Raw genomic sequence first — 27,065 nt, 5'->3', positions numbered from 1 at the left:
ATGGCAAAAGCCACTGCTTATATGGTAGTCTTCAAGAGGCCCAGTTCGCTCACTCGCAATGTATATAGTTGCAGTGTCTCTTGTCTCTTATTCTTTTCTCTCTGTTAATTCAGGTGTCTGCTTGACTTACTTGTCCTGCTGCTTCTGCAGGACTCATTGGTCTTGTCTGGAGTTCCTGCAAGTGTAAATGTTCCTGCCTCACAGGAACAAGCTGTGCTGTCTAGGTGGTCTGTGCTAAGGAAACTCACTGCGTACAGAAACTGTCAGATCTTTCTACAGCATAACTGTGGTTTTAGGCTTTTGAAAACATGCTGCATCTTCAGTCTGAATTCAGGCAGCTTTTGTTGTGGTTCGGGCCTTTGAGGAATGTGAAAACCCGTGTGAATTTTTTGTGCTGCCTGCAGTAGGCAAATCAGAAATGTAAACGTGAGCATGGTGAGGACTGCGGGCAGGGCGCAGGGCGGGCCTGGCGCTGCCAGACCGCCAGTCGCCGGACTGTTCTACAGGCTGCAAGTGCTGGGGTTTTCTTTACACTCGGAGCTTCTTCTTAACATGGTGTCTGTTGTGTCTTCTACAGAAAGAATATTTCAGACAGTATGAGGTAGGTCTGCAGAACCTGTGCAACTCATATCAGACACGTGCTGACGCCCGGGCCAAAGCCTGCGAAGAAAACCTGCGCAACTCAGAGAGGAAGCTGAAGGAAACGGAGGAGAAACTGCAGAAGCTGAGGACTAACATCGTGGCCCTTCTGCAGAAAGTACAGGAGGTGGGTGAGGACGGGGTGTGAAACCAGAGCTGCCCCATGAGTAGCCACCTCCCCCAGACACAGCCCGTTCCAGGCACTTCAGGTATCTTAGTCCAGCATTTAACTGGGCTTCAGCTCTTCCTCAGTTGGGTGTACCTGGGGCTCAGACCACGCGAAGCAGCCGAGCACACGGCTGCGTCGCTGCCCACCTTTCGGGATCTGGGCCTGGGGAGTCCTGATGAGCGTTAGTTTTCGCAGATGGGTTTTTCATGGCATATACATCATGCACAGCTTCTGTTTGTTTTCTGTTTTCTGCTCTGAAACATGGGGCTGCAGGACACTTTCCCTGGGCATAGGCAGTGTTCTGCAGGGCGTTTCTGTGCCGTTCTTGGGCAGAAAGGTGGTGCTGGATTCTGAGCCCTACATAGAGAAGTGCAAATCTGTAAACAAATAATACTTAATATAAAATATATGGTGAAATCTATTTATTATACTATTAAATATTAAATTAAAATAGCAAATATATATTTAAATAAAAGCTTTAAATAAATAAACTGTAAATAAAAAGCTACTTTAAAATAAAATTAAGACCACCCAGTGGAAAAACTACTGAAAGGAGGTGGAAGCAGCTGCTCCCTATTAGGAAAATATGTGTTAAAGCTAAAAAAAAAACCCTCCTAACTGCGCCCTGAACAGCATAGTAAACCTATAGCTTGAGTGCATTGTTTGAGCAGCAAGTGCTGACTGGTTTCCAGGCATTGTCCATCAGGCTGACATGGAAAGCTGATGGTGCTTTCAGTGCAGCTGTCAGCAGCTGGCGAGTGAAGGCTGAGCAGAACCGCGTTGCAGAGGACGCCGTGCTACTCTGGGGTGTTGTTCTTATGCTGTTTTTCAAGATTCCCTTTTCACTGGTATTTCTTGTGCCTTTGTTTTCAGGACATTGATATTAATACAGATGATGAACTGGATGCATATATCGAGGACTTGATCACAAAAGGAGATTGAGCAGCCCCAGTACAAGTCCTAGAGAAGCGCAGAGGAGCTCGTTGCTGCGATGGGAGTTGTGGATTCCTGCAGTGGAGGACTGTGGCAGTGGATGAGGAGAGAGCGGTTTTAGGCAGTACTTACATTGTGTTGGTGTACAACTTGTTATTGTGACTTTACATGAAAAAGACATTTGTGCTGTTGGCAGGAAAACTTTTAACATTGTACTTCTCTGAATCACTTCCTTTTCTTTATAAATATTTATTTTTAAAAGAAAAAGGAACTGTGCCTGATGTGATGGGAGGGTTGCTGTGTGTTTTTAGTGAGGTAAAAGTGTGAGTACCCTTTTTGCATCTGGGATATATTCATATGCTAAACCTGGAAGACCAGAACATCCTGCCTTAGCAGGTTGTCTCGAGTAAGAACCTGGCAGCAACTTAAAAATAAGCCCTGAGTTATGGTAGAGGAGGTCAGGACTTTGACCTGGAAGATACTGAAGATCCTTGGGCTAGAGAAGGCCAAGTCAAGAAACTGAGCTACACAGAGGAGATTAAAACACAGTCCTTGTGTGAGTATGAGTAGAGGGGACATAGTTGTGGTTCTGAGCGGGCTGGGGGCAGGGGATTGGCGATTGCCAGTGCAGTGAGGTTACCAAATACAAGGTCTCTGTGAGCAGATGGAATTGTCACCATGCTGACAGTCAGAGGCTGAGGATCCTTTCAGAAGAGGATGACGTCCTCGGCTGCTCGCAGTGGGTTGTGGTCATCAGCAGGAGAAAGCTGGAGTTAAAAGTATTTTCTAGGAGTCACTTTATTGCACTTTTGCTGCTGTTTCTTTGAGACATAATTTCAAGGGCAGAAGAACTCCTCGACCAGCTGAAAATAAAGTGACCTTCTGTTCTGTTGTTACTCCCTCAGGCTGGTGTTGCTTTGATCAACTTGCTCTTCCAGGTAACTTTACTGGAGTGCCGGAATTCGGCGTCTGTGGAGCCCGGCAGCGCCGAGCCGCGCCTGGCCCTGGGCCAGCAGCAAGGCCTGTCCCCGTCCGCCCGGCTGGGGGCTGCACCGCGGCTCCTGGCACACTTGTGCCCGAGGTGACTCGGTTTGAGTTCACTGGCTGGGCAGCTTCTCAGGTCTCCTAGGACAATGTGTCCATGACCTCAGTGCCCAGAAACCTGAAATTGCCTACAGTGTAAAGAAACACAGCGTGACCAAGAGGTGACCTTCAGGAACATCAGATGGAATGGACCACTTGGATTCTTTTGAGAGCTGAATGTGTAACAGGTGTCTTGCAAAAAAATTTCCAAATTAAACGTCTGTTGCACAGAAAATCATGAGCACTAATGGCTGATAGTCCTGGAGAGCTCCCAAGTTGTACATGCCACAGGAAAGAGGGAAGACTTTTGCTTATTACCTGGATTCCAGGTACTTGTAACAGCACACAGTGAGGATGACTCCTTTCCTCCAGCATCTGGGCCCAGACATCCTGGCGTAAATGCAGGTAAAGGAGCATCTCCAGACACCCTCCTGGGCAGAGGGGCAGCGTTCCTCGAGTGCCGGAGCAACCTCCACCGGGCTTCTCACTTCCTCACATGTGTTGGAGGTTCTGTTAGTTGCGGTGGCACACTGGTGCTTCAGGTGAAAACGATCCTTGTAGAAGCTGAGTTTTATATTAAGTTTTAACTCAAGCTGGCAATATAACCATGGCAGCTGCTCACTCACCCCCTCTCACACCCCCCTAACAGGGGAGAGAATCGAAAGGGAAGGGAGAAACTTGGATTGCGATAAATGCAATTCAATAAAATAACAAAATACTAATATAGTGCTAGTAAATATGTATATAAAATAGTAATAAAAGATACTCAAGGCAATTCCTCACAAACACGCTGAGCAGCCAGTCCCAGGAAACAGCACCTGGTCCTAATAGCTGATCCCAGAGAGAGAGAAGAGAGGAAAAAGGCAGAAAAGCCCAGTTGCCTCTGCAGGATGGCAAAAGGCCGAGCTAAACGTCCTGCACCAACCTCCCCCAGCCTGACTGCAAGAGAAAGTGGAGGAAGACAGCGGAAGAGCCCAACTCTTAAATCTGCAGCATGACGCCAATGGGCTGGAACACTCTCATTGCTCAGTCTGGGTGTCAGTCCAGCTCTGTCCGTCCATCTCCCTCGATACCTCAGACCTGTGGGCAGAGCTCAGAGTGTCCTTGGCTCTCAGACCAGAGCAATTAAAACATTAACCCTGCGCTGGGCTGTTCTCTCTTGTTCTCAAACTATATCCAAATAATGAGTGTGCTAGCTATGGAAAAGAAAGGTTTCTAACTGCATGAAGAAAATTAACCCATTTTCAGTCAAACCAGCACAAGGTGAAAGAAGAAATCTTTGTCCTTTCCGGGTGGCCAGCAGAAGTTCTGACGAACCAGATTTCATGAAAATACAGGTCAGAGCTGCTGCTGCTTGCAGGCTTTTGTTCATATCAGCTGGAGCGCACCAGTGTGGGACAAACAGCTCTTACACATTTCTTGAGCTTCCTGACACATCTTTGAAGGGTCATGTATTGCTGCTGTTCCTTAAGTGGAGGCTTAAAACTCCACATCACTGGTGTCTGTTCCAGGCTTTGATTTTGTGACAACAGGATCAAGGTTGCCTTTGTTTTGCAAGTCATTCCTGCAGCTGGGCTTTGGGGTGCTGCTTGCTTTCAGCTGCCTTACAGGGCTGTTCTTTCTCCAGCAGTGGGGCACACTCAGTCTGTTCTGTTGCTGCCTTACCCAAAGGCACAGTGACCTTCTCTGCCAAGAAAGTCTTTCTGGTCTCCAGACCCCAGTGCATCTTGTTCTCCTTGGGAGAGTACCAGTTATCTTGAAACCCTCTTAGCAGCATCTGAATTTGTTTGTGGTCTCAGAGTCCTGGACAGACACAACTGAATGTGACCAGTGCACACGGAGTGGGATGAGACCAGACAGGCAACTCCTGGATGATCTCGCTGTTCCCCTTCTCATCAGCAGAGCTGCGGCAGCGGGAGCACAGGAGACTGTCCTGTAGGCCCGCACTGGAGGGAAGGCTCCAAGGCTCTTCAGCACCCTTTGGGTAGCTTGGAAGACTCAGCACCTGTGACATAGTGGAATGAGAGACCAGGTTCATGGAGACCTCTGAGAGCCCAAGCTGCGTGTCCTGTGGTTTCAGTGTGAGTGGAAAGCAGGTGCTTTGGGCCACTCCAGCCCTCAGATGCCTCCCTCTTCTCCCTGGGCTGCCACTCCGAAGAGAGCAGGGGTTGGGGTGGGGATGCTAAAGCCCTTCTAAGGCTGCTGCTGTTATTTGAACACACTGAGCAGAGTATCTGAGCAGCGCGGGACGTGTTGGAGCACAGTGCTGCAGAGCCCATCGCTCGCTGGGCTGGAGGAGACTGACTCCCAGTGTCATGGGCAGCTGGAATTTAAAAAAGCAGAAGCCTTGGCTCAGCCTGGAAGAAGGGAGGGTGGGTACCAGTGCGGGGTGTCTGCATGGTGCAGCAAGCCCACAGGCCCTGTTTTCCCTGTGGCCGCCCGCAGCAAGCAGTGCTGATGCTGTGCTGCAGTGTGCAGGGCTGCCCTGCCCGGGGCTGCTGCCCACGGGAGCCCGTGCTGTGTGCGCAGGTGATGGGGTGGCTCTGCAAGCAGCTGCTAAAGAGCCAGGCTGGGGCCAGTGCCACCACACTGGCTCCTGCTGCCTGCATCCCTGTCTGAGCTCAGAGTACGTGCCTTTGGTTTTGTTCAACAAGGAAGGCACAGGCAGCTGTGGTGCTGCAGGTTTGGTGGCCTTGTGCCCTCCTTGCCCAATGTAACTCTGGCACCAGGGCCAGTCCCCTTCTCCCTCCCTTGGACCACACTCGGCCAGGCTCAGCTGCCAGGCGTGGGCTGCATGGCAGGACCCCTTGAGCAAGGGCACTGCCACCTGCTCATCAAGTGCCTCTTTGTCTGTGCAGGAGCTGCCAGCGCCTGGGAACACAGGACATGTGTGGAAGCATCAGCCCCTGTGCTGCCCTATCTCCCGGGAAACATACCCCAGCAGGAGAGGCATCCCGGGCCCTGCCAGGGCACCCCCACCCTGCCTTTGTTGGCTCTGCTGTGTTTCTTTGGAAGACAAGGGGATGAAGTCTTCCTTTTCCTGCCAGCCGCCAGCTCCTGCTGCAGCTGCCTGGAAGCATCTCCCCTTGCCCTGAAAGGGTCAGCTGCCGTCTCTGCGGAGCCGTGAAGGCAGGCACTGAGCACTGGAGCCAGCCCTGGGCCAAGGTGCGGCAGCGGTGGGGCTGAGCCCACAGTGAGGCCCTTGTCAGAGCACTGGGAGCTGCTGGCAGCTCCTTGTCCTGGGCCCCAGAGGCAGCTGGGTGTCCCCTGCCCAGCCCAGCTGCTCCAGCTTGGGAGCGCGGAACCGCCAGGGCACAGCGGTGGCACTGGTGCTGCTTTGCCCCGAGTGCAGCACTGTGGGTGCCGGGGTGCGGGGGCTGGCTCTGAGCCACTGAGGTTTCCACATGCCCTTCTCTTGCCCCTGCCCCTCCTGAGCCCCCAGCTCTGCCTGTCTGGCACAAGCCACTGGGGGGGGCTGGAGAAGGCTTGGTTGATTTTTTTAAAATCCTCGTCTGCCCTGTGCAGCCCCTGTGTGACCACAGGAGGTTTTCACATCCCCTTTGCCACCCCCATCAGCCCATCTCCGTCCTGGAGTTTCCCATGAGCGGTCTGGAGCCACGTCCACAGCTGCCCTGGCCAGTGTCCCAAGTGTTCTAGTTCTAACATTTCACAGGGAAAGAGAAGTCCCCAGCCCCATAGAAGCAAGGCTTGGGCAGGGGCAGGCACTGCCGGAAGGAGGCATGGGCAGGATTCGGGTTTTTTAACATGCCGTTGGTCAGCTAGAGCTGTCCAGCCGAGCTGAAGGGGAATGAGCAACAGGAGGCTACAGACAGTGAGCTTGTCCCAGCTCGGTGCTGGTGCCCTGGCATAGGCAAGGAGGGATGACAGCTTTCCCCAGGGACGCCCCAGGAGTGCAGCAGCAGAGACTCCTCACCAGGCAGTCGGTGCTTACAGCCCATGTTACACTGCCCACTGGGCATGGGCATGAGGACCTCCTACCTACATCTGTGCTGCCCGACGCTCCTCTGTCCCCCTGCATACACAGCCCCAAGAGGGACAGCCTGTCACTCTGTGCCACTGCACAGGTCTCGCTTGTCTGGGCTCGGCAGGCTGTGCTTGCAGAGGTATGTGTGGCTGCCAAGACAAGAGAGCAAAAACCCGGCAGGATTTGCAGAGCCAGGGGAGGAAGAAAGCACATCCACCCGTATGTGCAGCATTGCCAAGTGGGGCATCCGCTCAGCTCAGGCCCAGCTTTCTCCAGTGCAACTTCCCTGGTGGGGCACCATCCCCAGCACAAGGCTTGGCTGGCCCTGTCCCAGCTCCTGCAGCAGCATCTTCAGCAGCTGCACCCTCGGAGTAGCTCAGCCCTCAGGGATGGTGATCAGACTGCATGAATGGGTGTCCCGTTCCCAGCTGGAAAGGAGTAATGTGTCCATGGCATTTCAGAAATGAGATAACCATCTCAGCCCAAGGTAGGACAGCCTCGTGCTCACAGCAGCACAGGATGAGTAACTTTTCTATCCAGTGCAACACTTTGAAGGCCCTGTGCTGCCTGCCTGGTGTCAGCTCAGTGTGCAGATCACAGTATCACAGTATGTTTGGGATTGGAAGGGACCTCAAAAGATCATCTAGTCCAATCCCCCTGCTGGAGCAGGAACACCCAGGTGAGGTCACGCAGGAACATGTCCAGGCGGGTTGGAATGTCTCCAGAGAAGGAGACTCCACAACCTCCCTGGGCAGCCTGTTCCAGTGTCTGTCACCCTTACTGAGAAGAAGTTTTTTCTCAAATTTAAGTGGAACCTCTTGTGTTCCAGCTTGATCCCATTACCCCTTGTCCTATCATTGTTTGCCACTGAGAAGAGCCTGGCTCCATCCTCGTGGCACTCACCCTTTATATATTTATAAACATTAATATGGTCACCCCTCAGTCTCCTCCAAACTAAAGAGCCCCAGCTCCCTCAGCCTTTCTTCATAAGGGAGATGCTCCACTCCCTTAATCATCTTTGTTGCCCTGCACTGGACCCTCTCCAGCAGTTCCCTGTCCTGCTGGAACTGAGGGGCCCAGAACTGGACACAATATTCCAGATGTGGTCTCACCAGGGCAGAGTAGAGGGGCAGGAGGACCTCTCTCGATCTACTAACCACCTCCCTTGTAATACACCCCAGGATGCCATTGGCCTTCCTGGCCACAAGGGCACAGTGCTGGCTCATGGTCATATACCATGAGCTCAGATACCCAGGTGTCACCCCTCAGATAGGGAAAGGGTTTTCCTAGAGGACACCTCCAGCACCAGGTTGTCCATGAGGAAAGGCTGGCTCACCTGAGCTCAAGGAAAACACACCCAGCTCTCGCCATGCTGGGTCCAGCAGACTGAAGGGCCCCTCTGGGACATCCATGCCTAGAGGACGGCAGCACCTCTACGTCCTTACCCGGCTGTCCTGGACAGCCCTCAAGAAGCTTCTGTCTGCCAGGGCAGGAGCTGAGCAGCCTCCAGACACGGCCGTGCACAGGTTGGAGGGGCCCCGAACGCGAGCAGGGCCGAGAGGATGCTGCCTGGACAACCGTGAGACCGGTGGCTTAGAAAGGTGACAGCGGCCGTGCCAGAGCCCCCTCGCCGCGGGGAGCTGCCGGCGGAGGAGAGACACGTCCCCGGGCGGCGGGGAAGGTGGGACCGGACCGGGGCCGGCGGCACAGGGGCTGCCCCCGGGCTGGCAAACCGGCGGCCCCGGCCAGAGCCCTGCGGGGCGCAGCGCCAGGTGACCCGGGATGGCGGGTGCCGGGCCCCGAGCCCCCCGGTCTCCGCCCTCCCCTGGCGCGCCGAGCGGAGCCGGAGGAAGAAGGCAGCGGGCTCCGGCGGCGAAAGGGCGTTTATTAGGGGGCGGCGGGGCTACAGCTTGGTGCCGGCCGAGCCCAGCTCGGAGCGCTGCGTGGGGCCGCTGAGCGTGGAGGCGGCGGCGGGCGGGCGGCGTGGACCCAGCAGCAGGCGGCAGCGGGCGCGGAAGCGGCCGTCGAGAAAGGCGTAGAGCAGTGGGTTGAGGCAGCTGTTGAGGTAGGCGAGGCAGGTGGCGTAGGGGTGCAGGCGGGCGATGAGCCCCAGCAGCGCGCAGGGCAGCTCCAGCAGCCCGGCGGCCGCCAGCGCGAAGAGGCTCTTGAGCAGGTGGAAGGGCAGCCAGCAGCCGGCGAACGCGGCCACCAGCACCACGATCAGCCGCAGCAGCCGCCGCCGCGCTGCCGCCTCGGCGCGCCCCGGGCGCAGGTGGCGGCGGACGGCGGCGGCCACGCAGCAGTAGCACACGGCCATGAGCAGCAGCGGCGCGGCGAAGCCCAGCGCTGTGGCGCCCAGGCTGAGCGCCGCCGCCCGCCCCGCGCCCCCCGCCGCCAGCTCGCACAGCGTCCGGTTCCGCGGCCCCCGCCGCGCCTCCCGCAGCAGCAGCGCCGGCAGCGCCGCCGCCGCCGCCGCCGCCCAGAGCGCGGCCAGCGGGCCTAGCCCGGCGGGGCGGCGGCGGGGGGCGACGCGGGGTGGCGGGGCGGCGGCGCGGCAGCGCTCGGCGCTGAGGCCGCCCAGGCAGAAGGCGGAGGCGAACATGCTGAGCAGCACCAGGAAACTGCTGAGCTTGCAGAGTGCCGCGCCGAAGGGCCAGTGGAAGCGCAGCGCCGTGTAGGCGGCCCAGAGCGGCAGCGTGGCCACGAAGGCCAGGTCGGCCAGGGCCAGGTTCCCGATGTAGGCGTCGGCGGAGCGGCGCCGGGCCCGCGGGCCGCGCCACACCGTCAGCAGCACCAGCCCGTTGCCCGACAGCCCCAGGGCGAAGACCAGCAGGTAGAGCAGCGGCAGCAGCGAGAACGACGCCTCCCAGTCCGCCTGCCACTCGCACGCCTCCCACGTCGCATTGCCCGCCACCTCCTCCCCGTAGTAGTACTCGTCCACCTCCGCGTACTCCATCGCGGCCGCCCCCCCGGCGCCCGTCCGCGCCGCTATATGGGAGCCATGGGCTCCACCGCCACCCCTGCCCCGGGGCGGCCCCGGGACCGACGCTCCGCCCCGGCGCAGCATCCTCCTCCTCGACTCCCTGTCGGGTGCTGCCGGCAGCCCCCTGCCCCGCTCACCCCGCCCCAGCCGCACCCCGCAGGCGGCTCGGCGGGCTGCCAGCATCCCTCACCGGGATGCGCGGGAGCGGGGCGGCGGCGGGAGCGGTTCGCTGCTCGCAGCCCCAACGCTGCCAGCGGGAACCGAGGGTGGAGGGTGAGCAGTGACAGCAGGCGGGCGGAGGCATTTTGGTATAAAATTCTCGATGCCTCCTGCGTTGTCTCCTGACGGGGTGCGGTGCCCATGCACCCCAGGTCCACATCTCTGCAGCCCCCAAAGACAGGTGCACACCCGGCGCAGTGCCAGAGCTGAAGGCCTGAGCGGAGCGCCAGGCATCGTGCAGGATGAGCAGGCGAGGAGGGGAGCGCAAAAGGTGCAAAAGCCTCCGAATGAGCACGGCAGGGAAGCAGAGCAGCACTCAGCATGGGGAGCCTGTAGGGTCCCTGCTCCGGGCATGTCGCCACTCTGCCCTGGCACCAGGTGCTCCTTGGTGTTGCCATGCTGGAGCACAGCCTTGGCAGAGTGGGACTTCGAGGTCTGGTGGAAGGAGGTGAAGCAAGCCTCAGAGCATCCTGGCCCTGTTAAGTGCCACCCTCCACATCCCCACGAGCACCTCATGCCTTCCTCCAGCAGCTCTCTCCAGCACCAAACCTGCTGTTCCCTCCCTCTTCGAGCACAGAGGAATGGAGGAGAGGTGGTGGAGTGTCCTTCCCATTGCTTTCAGCAGACACCTGCACATTTACTGTGTTTTCTCAAAGGCAGAAACAAGTTTATTCTGTTCTGGCCAGTGTTTTGTAAGAGCCTTCAGGTCCTTGGTCCCACTGGACCTGGTGATAAGGAGTAGGCAGCTGCCTCCTGGAAAACCATCTATATGTGTTGAGCATAGGAGAGTGAACCTGTGCTGGAGCAGAGGAAGGAGCTCTTTGCACTGCTCGGTTCAGGCAAGGGGAAGGAGCTGATGCTGCAGCTGAGAATGTGGATTTCCTTTTGAAATCACAGCTGGACCACCCCTTGATTTGTAGCATTCAGTAGCAGCAGGGCCCCTTGTCAAGTGTTCACACGTTCATCAGTGAGACTGCACCCACAAAGTATCCTCGCTCTCCCCTTCCCCATCCACAGCGAGGGTGGGGAACAGGCAGGACTGTCAGGAGCCCGGAGCCAGCAGCATCTGCAAGGTCTCCGGAAGCAAGTTCTCTCTCCCCTGAGCTGGTTTTCTACAGATCACGGTCTCTGGATTTCAAAGAAATTGTATTTTCTTTCTTTTCCTCCTCTCAGACACACCATAAATACATCCTTGTTCAGGGAGAGTGGTACAGAAGCCTTCCCCTGTGTGGGTCCGAGGTGGCGAGTGGCCAGCTGCAGTGCTGCCAGGAACAGCGGGGGAGTGCTGGGCTGCACTGGGCTGCTTCCTCCCAGCAAAGGTTTTCCCTCACTGGGAACGGAGTTGTTCTGTCCCGCGGGGCAGTGAGCAAACGGAGCCCTGGACTGTGGTCAGTAAGTACCTTGGAGCCAGGCAAGAGGAGCTCCCTGTGCAGCAGGGACACTTCTGGGTCTTCCTCATGCTCTGTACAGTGTGCCCGACACTGCAGAGCCTTTCCTCAGCTGCCACGCTGTGCCAGGCTGGGGGTCACGAGTGCTGCGGGGTGAGCAGGAAGGGTGTCCCACACCTGCTGCAGCTTGTGGGTGGGCAGTGGTGTCTGCGCTGCAGGCAGTGAGGATGTGTTGGTACCACCAAGGACATCCTGGGGCTGTGCTGCACATGCTCACGGGAGGGCTCCCCAGGTCCTTGTGGCTGTGGGGTGATCAGGTGGATGTCAGGAAAAGATGGAGATATGGGTCACCACCTGGAGCTGTGACAGCTGCAGGGGAGGTGGTGCTTCAATGAGGTGAAGAGTTTTGCACCGTCCTAGCCCCACTGCCCAAGGCAGGGTTGTGTGGTTTTCAGGCCCTAGCCACTGTCCTCCCCTACAGCTGGAGTGCAGGCGAGGTCCCTGATAGGGCGGATTCAGGCTCTGCCACTGGCCCCTGTGGGCTCCACCAGCCTGAGCACCCTCGTGTCCTTCCCCTGGCTGAGCACGCAGCTGTTGTCTCCCCAGCAGGGTTGCTGCACAGGTGGCAGTTCAGTGGGTTTCAGTGCAAACTCCAAGCTGGAGAGAAGAGACTCCAAGTTCATCTACACAATCATCTTGTGCCTAAACCTCTCCCACACACTGGTGTCCCTCCTCGCACCAATGCCACCCTTGTGATGGCACCCCAGAATGGCCATGCCCCGCCAGGTTCCAAGCACAGCCTGGCTGCGGTGGTGGGACCCTGGCAGGGATGGGTAGCTGCACCCGTCCTCCTGCCCCATCTCCATCCTCCTGCCCCATCTCCATCCTCCTGTTCCAGCTCCATCCCTCTGCCCACAGCCCCTTTACTACAAACTGCAGCAAAACAGCCACTCATGAAAACAAACATGCATACATACACACACACATCTATACTATAAAATAAATACATAAATATATAAATATATAGTACAAGGCAATATGAATTTTCCCCTAGGAAAGCAAATATCTCTACAGCACAAGAGGAAAGCAAAGAGACGTACTTGACAAGCTCTTCTAGGAATCCCCGCAGGGCACCAAGTGCGGAGGCAGGACGTGCTGCCTGTGCTGCAGGCCCACATTTCTGAGCTGAGACCCATGTTTTGACTAAGAGGTATTTCTCACCTGAAGATGTTCTTCCATCTTGCAGTTCTCTCTGCCTCTTCTATTGGCACCGCCGTGCTCGCTCTGCTGCTGTGGTCAGAATGCTCTTTGGGGTTTTAAGGCAGCAATCTAATGAGGGTTTTGAAAGTGGAAGAGAACTGAAACAGAATGCAGCGTTTTAAGGATTAAAAAAACTCTTTGGCTTTTGATGAAATGCAGAGCAATCAGTTTAATGACGGAGAAGTGAAGAGATTAAACAATTGTCATTTTTTTAGCTGGGTTATTATGGGAGTTATTGAGAAACACTTGAGAGACAATGTGGTCATTTGTCATAGCCAGCATGGGTTCATCGGAGGAAAGTCCTGCTTAACCAATTCCATTTTCTTTAATGACAAAGTCACCCACCTAGTTGACCCAGGGAAGCCAGTAGATGTGGCGGCTTCAGATCTTAGCAAAGCTTTTGATACTGTCTCTCACAGTATCCTTGTGGCTAAAATGTGCAGCGCACAGCTGGACAAATCCATGAGCAATGAGCTGGTGGGGGAGGCTCCCAGGGGTTACAGTGGGCAGTCACAGTGGGTTTCCCAAGAGATCAGTTCTAGAGCCAGTGCTCTTTAGTGCTTTTATAAATGAACTGGATGCAGGAATTGAGTATACATTCCGTATGTTTGCTGATTATACTAAACTAAGAGGCTCCCGCTGACAAAGCGTCCTGTACACCAGCAAAGCCCTGAGTGCCACGTCCACTTTGATTGCATTATTAGAGCAGGAACCAGAATTGAACAGGGACGCAGTCTTACAGAACAGAGCAGCCACAGACTACTTGTTCCTTAGGGGACAGACTGTTTGTTCCGCGGCTGTGGAGATGTTGAAGGACTTGGTTGTTTCAGTCTCACAGCTAACACTAAACCTGCAGATGTCCAACTGAGACATTTCAAAGCTTTGTTACAAAACGTAGGACAGGGCCCAAAAGGAAGAGAAACGTGGAACTGACTGTCAAACCTATTTCCTTTTCCTGCCCCAATATTGACACAATCTATTAGTTTGCTATTAATGATCACAGAATCACAGAGTTTTACTTATTGTGGGATACTTAAGGAAAATAGTCTGGAAAAGAAAAAATGGTTTGAGAAAATGAAAAACATCATCATCTGTCCTGGGCGAAACACAGAAATCACCAGCATCTCTACATTCTGCTTGCGACAGTGGTGTCCCGCGGCCTCCCAGGTCCCTATGGTGTAAAAATGACTTAATGTTCACCCAGAGTGGAGTAAGACCTGGGACTCTGTTGGTTCCCTTCTTGGTCCCACTCTGAGCCCACTGCTGGGGGAGGTTCAGGTTGGATGCTTGCGTCCCCTCCTGCGATCTGTCCCACACGCTGGGTATCATATGTGAACATGTGAGGGTCTCAAGCACCTGCTGTTCTATCCTTGACACAGAGATAACCTTGTGTTAACCTGTAACACTAGATAGATACTTAGTGTCTTGTGATTGATCATTGCTGTTGTTTGTTGCTTTTAGTGATTCTTAATAATTACTTGCACTAGTTTGACAAATGCATACACCCAGAGATATTTACTTCTTTAATCTCAGGCATACGTGCCAGCAGGGGTTTGTGGCATTGGTGGCATCTGTAGTACAGCAGAAAGGTTCAGAGGAGGAAGCCCCCGGGGCCGTATGTCTTAGGAGATGCGAGGGACCCCCTCTCCGCGATGCGAGGGACCCCCGCCGGCCAGGGAGCCCTTCGGGTCTGGCCCTTGGCCGAGGAAGGCGGCAGGAGGGCGCTGGGCTTCTTGTGCCTGGGGAAGGAGTGGCGGAGGGGGGTGCGCTGCCGTCCCCCAGCGCCTGGAGGGGGTGCGACCCCCTCCTCCGGGGCAGCTCCCCAGGGCTCTGTGCCTGACGCCGCCGGCACCCCCTGCGAGGGCAGCGCAGTCGCAGTGTCCGGGGCAGACACAGGGCCCCTCCCGCGCCCCCCGCCAGGCTGCACCGCCGAACGGGGTCGGCACAGGGCAGAACCGGCCCCAGCCCAGCCCGGGGGCTCTCCCGATGCTTCCCGGGCACCCCCGCTCCCTGCCAGGACAACGGGCACCCGAGGGGCGCCGAGCGGCCGCCCCAGGACGGCCGGGGCAGCAGGACCGGGACCCTAGGGCACCGCAGGGGGGAGCGCTCCGCAGCTGCGACCCCATTCGGGTCGGGCCCTCTGCCCTCCCCTCCTCTGCCCTCGCCTCGGCCCCACCGCCCCGACTGGGGAGAGCCGAGCGGAGCCGAGCTGAACCGACTAAAGACGAGCGGGGCCCAGCGGAGCAGTCATTGAGGGTCCTGCCTGCGGCAGAGCGGTGTTTAGATCAGTTAAAGCGAAATGCGACTTAACAAAGTTAGATGGCAAGGTTCACTCTGTCACCCATGGGGGAAATAATGCCAAGCAGAACCGGGTGAGAGTTTTTTGGTAGCGATTTCTATGGGGACAGGAGATGTGAAAGGGCAGAGGGAGTTCCCCATCCCGAGGGTCAGAATGGAACCCCTTGCTTTCTAAACTCCTTCTCAGAGAGCAGTCTGGGTGTGGCTGGATTCAAACTTAGCCCCAGACTTGTCAAACGGTTCATGTCTAAGAGACATGGAGTGTAAAGGAAAACAAGTAAGGGATTGTAATATATGTAATAAATAATGGCCAAAGGGTGCACACCCTGTTCTTTATGTCACATGGCTGGGAATTCAAAGTTTTGTCATTCTGCATCTCAGCCCACTCACCACCCTCAGGAGCCTGGTGCCAGGTCACTCCGGAATATGGATCTCAGGTCTCTCAAAACAAAATCTCAGGCATCAGAGTTTACAGAACTAAATAACGTAATGGACCAGTACAACAGCAGGGTTGGCTTGAGCTGATGCCTTTGCAGATGTCCTAGCCCAGCATAGAAATCCCTGGGTTTTTATACCCTCACAGACCATTTACCTGCCCCTCACACCATGATTCAGTCCAACAGCAATATTTGGGGTCTTCTTGTTCTCACTGAATCCTTTCAGTGACCTCAGATGGCCTTTGTTTTGTTCAGCTGCAGATATTGCTTACATTCCTTGGTGCCAGCTGTGAAGGTGTTGTTTTGTCTGAATGAATCCTATTTGTTCAGCAAAGTGCAAAACAGGTCTTATCTCACAGGGGTCTATAATGGTCTGCAGCTGTTTTTGTTTCCAAGTTTGGGGAATATGAGCAGAGTTTTACAACATACAGCTTAAGATTTCAGCAAATTTGGCTTGCTTAATAATGTGAAGCAGACAGTATATTAAAATCATGTCTTTATAATGCTAAGTGTTTCATTCTATTTAATAATTATTGGTATGAAACTTAAATTGGGCTCCACCAGTGATCTATGAGATCAGCACCATGCAGCCACACTAGCTGAGCAAAGACAACTCGCAGTTGCTCACCCAGGCTGTCATATTTATGGAATGAAGTGGTAGGCTCGTGGTCAAATTGCAGATGGTGGGAACGGTCTGCACGAGACTCCCTGCACCCACAACTTACCGGGGTTCCCTGGGCCGTTTTGCTTCCTCGGAGGTTTCCTAACAGGAGTTCTGGGCCCGGCTGCAGCTCAGGCTTTTCCCTCCTGTGGAGCCTGAACCAAACCCCTGCTGGTTCGGCTGGGGGGGTTGTCGAGTGCACCCGCGACTGCAGAGCCGAGCCCCGACCAGCCGGGCGCAGCCGAGCCGAGCCGAGCCGAGCCGAGCCGAACCTGGACGGGCGCCGGGCGTTGCCGGGGCAACAGCCGTCGGTTAGAGCGCGCTGTTCCAACAGCAGCGTCTGTCGCCGGGGAGCCGCTCCGGAGCCGGCCCGGCTCGCAGAGCAGCCGCAGGTCCCGGCGCGGGGGCCGCGCCACCCCACACCACTCACCCCTCACCCATACCTCTCACCCCACACCTGTACGAAGCAGCTGGGAAGCAGCAGCGCCGTGAGCGCCGGGAGGGGCCGTTTGTGCGGCGGTTGGTGTGGAAGTGCCTCAACACCCACCCGGCTCCAGAGGTGAGTTGGTGTCACTGCCCGCTCAGAAGGAGCTGGGCCCTGGTGTCTGCCTGGCAGAAAGACACATCCTCTGCACTCGCCAGAGTGGCTGTGGCAGCCCAGACAGAGCTCCCAGGAAAACCTGCAGCCATCTGTGCCAGATGCTTTCTCCAGGAGCGGGCAGCCGTGGTGAGAACAGCTGTGCCAAGGGTGAGCCATGGAACAGTTGCTGGGGGAAGACAAAGGTTCAGGAGCATCAGGCAGTTTGGGAGAGGCTGGTGGGACCATGCTCTGCCCTTCCTGAGGCAGAGACAGGAACAGCCACTGGGAAAAACTCAGGGTCAAGGGGACCCTGTATCCTCCCCCTGCCGGGCTGAAGGCAGTAGCATAAAGAAAAGGAGCAAAGGGAGACATTTCCATGCTCAAGACGGCAGCCAAGCCCCTTCCTTGCCCACCTTGCCTGCCCAAGTCCCTCTACAACAGGTATGGGGCTCTGGCTGTGGAAGGCCAGGCAATGGATGATGTGGATGATGGTTGCCAACCTCACAAAGGCCTACCCCTGTGTCACAAGCACCTCCGTGAGGAAGAAAAGTTGCAGGTGACTCCCTCCTGAGGGGAACAGAGGGTCCAATATGCTGGACAGAGCCTACTCTTAGGGAAGTCTGCTGCCTCCCTGGGGCCTGGCTTAAGGAGCTCACCAGGAAATGTCCTAGACTAGTATGGCCTCAGACCATTACTGGTCTTCCATGTAGATGGCAATGATGCTACAATGTGTAGTACAAGGGCTGATCAACAGAGACCTCAGGGCCTTGAGTTGGGTGGTGGGGGAGTCTGAACCACAGGTTATTTTTTGTCTGTCTTTCCAGTTGCGGGCAACAGAGCTCAAAAGAGGTCAAAAGACTCTGGGAGATGCCTGGGAGGAGTCTTGTGTAGACCCTGGAGGAGAGAGACTCCTCTAGAAGAGAAAATTATCTGGGAGATAATTTGGGAGATAATTTCTCTTCCTCGGGAGAATCTGGAGGTGCTAACCAGGCTGTTTGATTTATATATGTGAGGAGGTCACAGAACGTGGGAAGATGCCAGGGAGGAGTCTCAGGTGGACTGAGGAACAGAGAGCTTCTTCCAAAAGAGAAAAATCATCCCAGGAATCTTCCTTGGAGCAGTCTGGAGCTGCTGCCTGGGGTCTCCTGTCCCTAAAGCAGAGGTCAAAAGGCTCCAGGAGATACCTGGGAGGAATCTCAGGTGCATCTCGGAGGACAGAGCTTCCTCCAGAGAAAAAACACCTCTGGCAGCTTATTTGGAGGAGTCTGAAGCTGCCACCTGGGATGTCAGGTGTCTAAAGCAGAGGTCAAACACTTTGGGCCATGAGTGTCAAGTCCATCCTGGAGTAGAGACCTTTCTCCAAAAGAGAAACATCATCTCGGGTAGCTTACTAGCCTGCATCTGAGGATGCCACTTGGGGTGTCAGGTCCATAACGCAGAGGTCAAAAGACTCTGGGAGTTGCTTTGGAGAAGGCTCAGGGAGATACCTTGGGAGAGAGCTTCCTCCAAAAGAGAAAAAATGTCTCAACTACTTGTCTTGGAGTACTCTGGAGCTACTACTGAGGACCTCAGTGCTTGAAAACAGTGGTCAGATGGGTTGTGGACATATCTGGGTTGAAAATTGGGTGCATCCTGGAGGACAGAGCTTCCTCCAAAGGAGAGAAAAACATCTCAAGCAGCTTTCTCAGAGGAGTCTTGGTCTGCTACTCTGCAGCTCGGGTCACAGAGCAGAGGTCCAAAGACTCTGGGAGAAGGGCAGAAGGAGTCTCCCATGCATTCAAGTAGGAGCGTGTTCCCTCAAAGAGAAAAGACACCTTCTGTCTGGGGCTGCTATGTGGGATCTCCAGTCCTTAAAGCAAAGGTCAAAAGACTCTGGGACATGACTGTGAAGAGTCTTGGGTGGATTTCAGAGAAGAGAGCTTTACAGAAATCATTACAATCCTCTTGGTAGCTTCCTTGGAGGAGCCAGGTCTGCTCCCTGGGATCCTAGGTCTCTAAAGCACAGCATAAAAGACTCTGGGTGATGCCTGGGGGGAGTATCAGGTGGATTGTGCAACTGAGAGATTCTTCCAAAACAGAAAAATCATCATGGGTATCTTCCTTGGAGGAGTCTGAGTTGTTTCCTGGACATTAGAAAAAGAAATCAAAGGACTCCTGGAGGATCTGGGAGGAGTCTTGTGTGGACCCTGGAGGAGAGAAGTTGTAGCGAACGAGAACAACAATCTCTGGTCACTTCCTTAGAGGAGTCTAGGGTTGCTACTTGGGATCCCTTGTCCCTAATGCAGTGGTGAAGAGCCTCTGAGAGATGCTTGGGAGGAGTCTTGGGTGGATCCCGGAGCAGAGAGCTTCCTCTAAAGGAGGAAAAAGCAGCTGCGGTACCTTGAAGAGGAAATTGGTGCTTCTACCCAGGATCTTAATTCCTTAAAAGAGAGGTTTGAAGACTGTGAGAAATGACTGGGAAGAGTCTTGTATGGGTTCCAGAGTGAAGAGTACCCTAGAAACGGGGAAAAAAAGTCTTGGGTATCTTCCCTGGAGGAGTCTGGGGCTGCTACCCGGGATCTCAGGTACCAAACGCAGAGGTCAAAAGGCCCTGGGTGAGGACTGGGAGGAGTCTCAGGTGGATCCTAAGGCGTGAGCATCCTTTGAAAGGGAAATAAACCTCTTGGGTAGCTGCTTCGGAGGAGCCTTGGGCTGCTACCTGGGATCTCTGGTCATTAGAAGAAGAAATGAAAAGAGTCTATCAGGGGACTGGGAGGTATCTGGGGTGGATCCTGGAGGAGAGAACTTCCTCTAAAGGCGATAAAATATCTCAGGTACCTTCCCTGGAGGAATCTGGGGCTGCTACCCAGAATCTCCAGTCATCATAAGAAGAACTTGAAAGACTCTGGGATACACCTGGGAGGAGTCTTGGGTGGATCCCGGAGTATAGAACTTGTAGTGAAAGAGGAAAATCATCTCGGGTTGTTTCCTTAGAGGAATCTGGGGCTGCTACCTGGGATCTTAATTCCCTAAAACAAAGGTGAGAAGACCGTGGGAAATGCCTGGGAAGAGTCTCGTATGTGTTCCAGAGTGAAGAGTACCCTAGAAATGAGAAAAAATATCTTGGGTATCTTCTCTGGAGGAGTCTGGGGCTGCTACCCGGGATCTCAGGTACAAAAAGCAGAGGTCAAAAGGCCCTGGATGAGGCATGGGAGGAGTCTCAGGTGGTTCCTAAGGCGAGAGCATCCTTTGAAAGGGAAATAAACCTCTTGGGTAGCTGCTTTGGAGGAATCTGGGGCTGCTACCTGGGATCTAAGGTCTGTAAAGAAGAGGTCAAAAAGCCCTGGGTGACACCTTGGAGGAGTCTCAGGTGGATCATGCAACTGAGAGCTTCTTCCAAAAGGGAAACATCATCTTGGGTATCTTCCCTGGAGGAGTCTGGGGCTGCTACCCGGGATCTCAGGTACCAAAAGCAGAGGTCAAAAGGCCATGGGTGAGGCCTGGGAGGAGTCTCAGATGGATCCTAAGGCCTGAGCATCGTTTGAAAGGGAAATAAACCTCTTGGGTAGCTGCTTTGGAGGAATCTGGGGCTGCTACCTGGGATCTCTGGTCAGTCGAAGAAGAATTGAAAAGAGTCTATCAGGGGACTGGGAGGTATCTGGGGTGGATCCTGGAGGAGAGTACTTCCTCTAAGGCGATAAAATATCTCAGGTACCTTCCCTGGAGGAATCTGAGGCTGCTACCCAGAATCTCCAGTCATCATAAGAAGAATTTGAAAGCCTCTGGGATACACCTGGGAGGAGTCTTGGGTGGATCCCGGAGTATAGAACTTGTAGTGAAAGAGGAAAATCATCTCGGGTCGCTTCCTTAGAGGAATCTGGGGCTGCTACCTGGGATCTCAGGTCCGTAAAGATGAGGTCGAAAAGCCCTGGGTGATTCGTGGAGGAGTCTCAGGTGGATCGTACAACTGAGAGCTTCTTCCAAAAGGGAAACATCATCTTGGGTATCTTCTCTGGAGGAGTCTGGGGCTGCTACCCGGGATCTCAGGTGCCTAAAGCAGAGGTGAAACACCCTAGGTGATGCCTGGGAGGAGTCTCAGGTGGATCCTAAGGCGAGAACTTCCTTTGAAAGGGAAATAAACCTCTTGGGTAGCTGCTTTGGAGGAGTCTTGGGCTGCTACCTGGGATCTCTGGTCATTAGAAGAAGAAATGAAAAGAGTCTATCAGGGGACTGGGAGGTATCTGGGGTGGATCCTGGAGGAGAGAACTTCCTCTAAAGGCGATAAAATATCTCAGGTACCTTCCCTGGATAAATCTGGGGCTGCTACCCAGAATCTCCAGTCATCATAAGAAGAACTTGAAAGACTCTGGGATACACCTGGGAGGAGTCTTGGGTGGATCCCGGAATAGGGAACTTGTAGTGAAAGAGGAAAATCATCTCGGGTTGTTTCCTTAGAGGAATCTGGGACTGCTACCTGGGATCTTAATTCCCTAAAACAAAGGTGAGAAGACCGTGGGAAATGCCTGGGAAGAGTCTCGTCTGTGTTCCAGAGTGAAGAGTACCCTAGAAATGAGAAAAAATATCTTGGGTATCTTCTCTGGAGGAGTCTGGGGCTGCTACCCGGGATCTCAGGTACCTAAAGCAGAGGTCAAAAGGCCCTGGGTGATGCCTGGGAGGAGTCTCAGGTGGCTCCTAAGGCGAGAGCATCCTTTGAAAGGGAAATAAACCTCTTGGCTAGCTGCTTCGGAGCAATCTGGGGCTGCTCCCTGGGATCTCTGGTCATCATAAGAAGAATTTGAAAGACTCTGGGATACACCTAGGAGGAGTCTTGGGTGGATCCCGGAGTATAGAAATTGTAGTGAAAGAGGAAAATCATCTGGGGTTGTTTCCTTAGAGGAGTCTGGGGCTGCTACCTGGGATCTTAATTCCCTAAAATAGAGGTGAGAAGACTGTGGGAAATGCCTGGGAAGAGTCTCGTATGTGTTCCAGAGTGAAGAGTACCCTAGAAATGGGAAAAAAATCTCTGGTATCTTCCCTGGAGGAGTCTGGGGCTGCTGCCTGGGATCTCAGGTCCGTAAAGAAGAGGTCAAAAAGCCTTGGGTGACACCTTGGAGGAGTCTCAGGCGGATCATGCAACTGAGAGCTTCTTCCAAAAGGGAAACATCATCTTGGGTATCTTCCCTGGAGGAGTCTGGGGCTGCTACCTGGGATCTCAGGTACCAAAAGTAGAGGTCAAAAGGCCCTGAGTGATGCCTGGGAGGAGTCTCAGGTGGATCCTAAGGCGAGAGCATCCTTTGAAAGGGAAATAAACCTCTTGGGTAGCTGCTTTGGAGGAATCTGGGGCTGCTACCTGGGACCTCTGGTCATTAGAAGAAGAATTTGAAAGCCTCTGGGATACAGCCGAGAGGAGTCTTGGGTGGATCCCGGAGTACAGAACTTGTAGTGAAAGAGGAAAATCATCTGGGGTTGTTTCCTTATAGGAGTCTGGGGCTGCTGCCTGGGATCTTAATTCCCTAAAACAAAGATGAGAAGACCGTGGGAAATGCCTGGGAAGAGTCTCGTATGTGTTCCAGAGTGAAGAGTATCCTAGAAATGAGAAAAAAAATCTTGGGTATCTTCTCTGGAGGAGTCTGGGGCTGCTACCCGGGATCTCAGGTACCTAAAGCAGAGGTCAAAAGGCCCTGGGTGAGGCCTGGGAGGAGTCTCAGGTGGATCCTAAGGCCTGAGCATCGTTTGAAAGGGAAATAAACCTCTTGGGTAGCTGCTTTGGAGGAATCTGGGGCTGCTACCTGGGATCTCTGGTCAGTCGAAGAAGAATTGAAAAGAGTCTATCAGGGGACTGGGAGGTATCTGGGGTGGATCCTGGAGGATAGAACTTCCTCTAAAAGCGATAAAATATCTCACGTACCTTCCCTGGAGGAATCTGGGGCTGCTACCCAGAAACTCCAGTCATCATAAGAAGAATTTGAAAGCCTCTGGGATACACCTGGGAGGAGTCTTGAGTGGATCCCGGAATAGGGAACTTGTAGTGAAAGAGGAAAATCATCTCGGGTCGCTTCCTTAGAGGAATCTGGGGCTGCTACCTGGGATCTCAGGTCCGTAAAGATGAGGTCGAAAAGCCCTGGGTGATTCCTGGAGTAGTCTCAGGTGGATCGTACAACTGAGAGCTTCTTCCAAAAGGGAAACATCATCTTGGGTATCTTCTCTGGAGGAGTCTGGGGCTGCTACCCGGGATCTCAGGTGCCTAAAGCAGAGGTGAAACACCCTAGGTGATGCCTGGGAGGAGTCTCAGGTGGATCCTAAGGCGAGAACATCCTTTGAAAGGGAAATAAACCTCTTGGGTAGCTGCTTTGGAGGAGTCTTGGGCTGCTACTTGGGATCTCTGGTCATTAGAAGAAGAATTTGAAAGCCTCTGGGATACAGCCGAGAGGAGTCTTGGATGGATCCCGGAGTACAGAACTTGTAGTGAAAGAGGAAAATCATCTGGGCTTGTTTCCTTATAGGAGTCTGGGGCTGCTGCCTGGGATCTTAATTCCCTAAAACAAAGGTGAGAAGACTGTGAGAAATGCCTGGGAAGAGTCTCGTATGTGTTCCAGAGTGAAGAGTACCCTAGAAATGAGAAAAAAAATCTTGGGTATCTTCTCTGGAGGAGTCTGGGGCTGCTACCCGGGATCTCAGGTACCTAAAGCAGAGGTCAAAAGGCCCTGGGTGATGCCTGGGAGGAGTCTCAGGTGGATCCTAAGGCGAGAGCATCCTTTGAAAGGGAAATAAACCTCTTGGGTAGCTGCTTCGGAGGAATCTGGGGCTTCTACCTGGGATCTCAGGTCCGTAAAGATGAGGTCGAAAAGCCCTGGGTGACACCTTGGAGGAGTCTCAGGTGGATCATGCAACTGAGAGCTTCTTCCAAAAGGGAAACATCGTCTTGGGTATCTTCCCTGGAGGAGTCTGGGACTGCTACCCGGGATCTCAGATACCTAATGCAGAGGTCAAAAGACTCTGGGATACACCTGCGAGGAGTCTCGTGTGCATCCTGGAGGAGAGAACTTGAAGTGAACGAGAACAATCTCGGGTCGCTTCCCTGGAGGCGTCTGGGGCTGCTACCCGGGATCTCAGGTACCTAAAGCAGAGGTCAAAAGGCCCTGGGTGAGGCCTGGGAGGAGTCTCAGGTGGACCCTAAGGCGAGAGCATCCTTTGAAAGGGAAATAAACCTCTTGGGTAGCTGCTTCGGATGAATCTGGGGCTGCTCCCTGGGATCTCTGGTCATCATAAGAAGAATTTGAAAGACTCTGGGATACACCTAGGAGGAGTCTGGGGTGGATCCCGGAGTATAGAAATTGTAGTGAAAGAGGAAAATCATCTGGGGTTGTTTCCTTAGAGGAGTCTGGGGCTGCTACCTGGGATCTTAATTCCCTAAAACAGAGGTGAGAAGACTGTGGGAAATGCCTGGGAAGAGTCTCGTATGTGTTCCAGAGTGAAGAGTACCCTAGAAATGGGAAAAAAATCTCTGGTATCTTCCCTGGAGGAGTCTGGGGCTGCTGCCTGGGATCTCAGGTCCGTAAAGAAGAGGTCAAAATGCCCTGGGTGATCCTGGGAGGAGTCTCAGGTGGATCCTAAGACGAGAGCATCCTTTGAAAGGGAAATAAACCTCTTGGGTAGCTGCTTTGGAGGAGTCTTGGACTGCTACCTGGGATCTCTGGTCATTAGAAGAAGAATTTGAAAGCCTCTGGGATACAGCCGAGAGGAGTCTTGGGTGGATCCCGGAGTACAGAACTTGTAGTGAAAGAGGAAAATCATCTGGGGTTGTTTCCTTAGGGGCGTCTGGGACTGCTGCCTGGGATCTTAATTCCCTAAAACAAAGATGAGAAGACCGTGGGAAATGCCTGGGAAGAGTCTTGTATGTGTTCCAGAGTGAAGAGTACCCTAGAAATGAGAAAAAATATCTTGGGTATCTTCTCTGGAGGAGTCTGGGGCTGCTACCCGGGATCTCAGGTACCTAAAGCAGACGTCAAAAGGCCCTGGGTGAGGCCTGGGAGGAGTCTCAGGTGGATCCTAAGGCCTGAGCATCGTTTGAAAGGGAAATAAACCTCTTGGGTAGCTGCTTTGGAGGAATCTGGGGCTGCTACCTGGGATCTCTGGTCATTAGAAGAAGAATTTGAAAGACTCTGGGATACAGCCGAGAGGAGTCTTGGGTGCATCCCGGAGTACAGAACTTGTAGTGAAAGAGGAAAATCATCTCGGGTTGTTTCCTTAGAGGAGTCTGGGGCTGCTACCTGGGATCTTAATTTCCTAAAACAGAGGTGAGAAGACTGTGGGAAATGCCTGGGAAGAGTCTCGTATGTGTTCCAGAGTGAAGAGTACCCTAGAAATGGGAAAAAAATCTCTGGTATCTTCCCTGGAGGAGTCTGGGGCTGCTGCCTGGGATCTCAGGTCCGTAAAGAAGAGGTCAAAATGCCCTGGGTGACACCTTGGAGGAGTCTCAGGCGGATCATGCAACTGAGAGCTTCTTCCAAAAGGGAAACATCATCTTGGGTATCTTCCCTGGAGGAGTCTGGGGCTGCTACCCGGGATCTCAGGTACCAAAAGCAGAGGTCAAAAGGCCATGGGTGAGGCCTGGGAGGAGTCTCAGATGGATCCTAAGGCCTGAGCATCGTTTGAAAGGGAAATAAACCTCTTGGGTAGCTGCTTTGGAGGAATCTGGGGCTGCTACCTGGGATCTCTGGTCAGTCGAAGAAGAATTGAAAAGAGTCTATCAGGGGACTGAGAGGTATCTGGGGTGGATCCTGGAGGAGAGAACTTCCTCTAAAGGCGATAAAATATCTCAGGTACCTTCCCTGGAGGAATCTGGGGCTGCTACCCAGAAACTCCAGTCATCATAAGAAGAATTTGAAAGCCTCTGGGATACACCTGGGAGGAGTCTTGGGTGGATCCCGGAATAGGGAACTTGTAGTGAAAGAGGAAAATCATCTCGGGTCGCTTCCTTAGAGGAATCTGGGGCTGCTACCTGGGATCTCAGGTCCGTAAAGATGAGGTCGAAAAGCCCTGGGTGATTCGTGGAGGAGTCTCAGGTGGATCGTACAACTGAGAGCTTCTTCCAAAAGGGAAACATCATCTTGGGTATCTTCTCTGGAGGAGTCTGGGGCTGCTACCCGGGATCTCAGGTGCCTAAAGCAGAGGTGAAACACCCTAGGTGATGCCTGGGAGGAGTCTCAGGTGGATCCTAAGGCGAGAACATCCTTTGAAAGGGAAATAAACCTCTTGGGTAGCTGCTTTGGAGGAGTCTTGGGCTGCTACCTGGGATCTCTGGTCATTAGAAGAAGAATTTGAAAGTCTCTGGGATACAGCCGAGAGGAGTCTTGGATGGATCCCGGAGTACAGAACTTGTAGTGAAAGAGGAAAATCATCTGGGGTTGTTTCCTTATAGGAGTCTGGGGCTGCTGCCTGGGATCTTAATTCCCTAAAACAAAGGTGAGAAGACTGTGAGAAATGCCTGGGAAGAGTCTCGTATGTGTTCCAGAGTGAGGAGTACCCTAGAAATGAGAAAAAATATCTTGAGTATCTTCTCTGGAGGAGTCTGGGGCTGCTACCCGGGATCTCAGGTACCTAAAGCAGACGTCAAAAGGCCCTGGGTGATGCCAGGGAGGAGTGTCAGATGCATCCTAAGGCCTGAGCATCGTTTGAAAGGGAAATAAACCTCTTGGGTAGCTGCTTTGGAGGAATCTGGGGCTTCTACCTGGGATCTCTGGTCAGTCGAAGAAGAATTGAAAAGAGTCTATCAGGGGACTGGGAGGTATCTGGGGTGGATCCTGGAGGAGAGAACTTCCTCTAAAGGCGATAAAATATCTCAGGTACCTTCCCTGGAGGAATCTGGGGCTGCTACCCAGAAACTCCAGTCATCATAAGAAGAATTTGAAAGCCTCTGGGATACACCTGGGAGGAGTCTTGGGTGGATCCCGGAATAGCGTACTTGTAGTGAAAGAGGAAAATCATCTCGGGTCGCTTCCTTAGAGGAATCTGGGGCTGCTACCTGGGATCTCAGGTCCGTAAAGATGAGGTCGAAAAGCCCTGGGTGATTCGTGGAGGAGTCTCAGGTGGATCGTACAACTGAGAGCTTCTTCCAAAAGGGAAACATCATCTTGGGTATCTTCTCTGGAGGAGTCTGGGGCTGCTACCCGGGATCTCAGGTGCCTAAAGCAGAGGTGAAACACCCTAGGTGATGCCTGGGAGGAGTCTCAGGTGGATCCTAAGGCGAGAACATCCTTTGAAAGGGAAATAAACCTCTTGGGTAGCTGCTTTGGAGGAGTCTTGGGCTGCTACCTGGGATCTCTGGTCATTAGAAGAAGAATTTGAAAGCCTCTGGGATACAGCCGAGAGGAGTCTTGGATGGATCCCGGAGTACAGAACTTGTAGTGAAAGAGGAAAATCATCTGGGCTTGTTTCCTTAGAGGAGTCTG

At 53.8% G+C, this 27,065-nt stretch overlaps 2 protein-coding genes across 3 annotated transcripts in view; one reads left to right on the top strand and one right to left on the bottom strand.

Annotated features, from left to right (window-relative positions):
- The window catches only part of MORC2 (MORC family CW-type zinc finger 2), a 46,562-nt gene extending 44,448 nt beyond the window's left edge, over nucleotides 1-2,114 (top strand). For both annotated transcript variants that reach the window (XM_080355383.1, XM_080355382.1), the window contains exons 25-26: nucleotides 578-766; nucleotides 1,682-2,114. In XM_080355383.1, coding sequence (XP_080211509.1) covers nucleotides 578-766; nucleotides 1,682-1,750 — 258 coding nt within the window. In that variant the 3' untranslated portion in view covers nucleotides 1,751-2,114. The remainder of the gene's footprint in view (nucleotides 1-577; nucleotides 767-1,681) is intronic.
- A 6,598-nt stretch (nucleotides 2,115-8,712) lies between these two features.
- Nucleotides 8,713-9,765, bottom strand: LOC308047040 (apelin receptor A-like; the record flags this gene model as incomplete). Its single annotated transcript, XM_080355258.1, has 1 exon — nucleotides 8,713-9,765. One exon carries the CDS (start codon nucleotides 9,763-9,765, stop codon nucleotides 8,713-8,715), a length of 1,053 nt encoding a protein of 350 aa, XP_080211384.1.
- Nucleotides 9,766-27,065: the final 17,300 nt, after the last annotated feature.

This window comes from Nesoenas mayeri, assembly GCF_963082525.1.
Source record: "Nesoenas mayeri genome assembly, chromosome: 17".
Lineage (NCBI taxonomy): Eukaryota > Metazoa > Chordata > Aves > Columbiformes > Columbidae > Nesoenas > Nesoenas mayeri.
The sequence above is the reverse complement of the archived record's forward strand: the minus strand, read 5'-3'. Positions and strand labels throughout refer to the sequence as shown.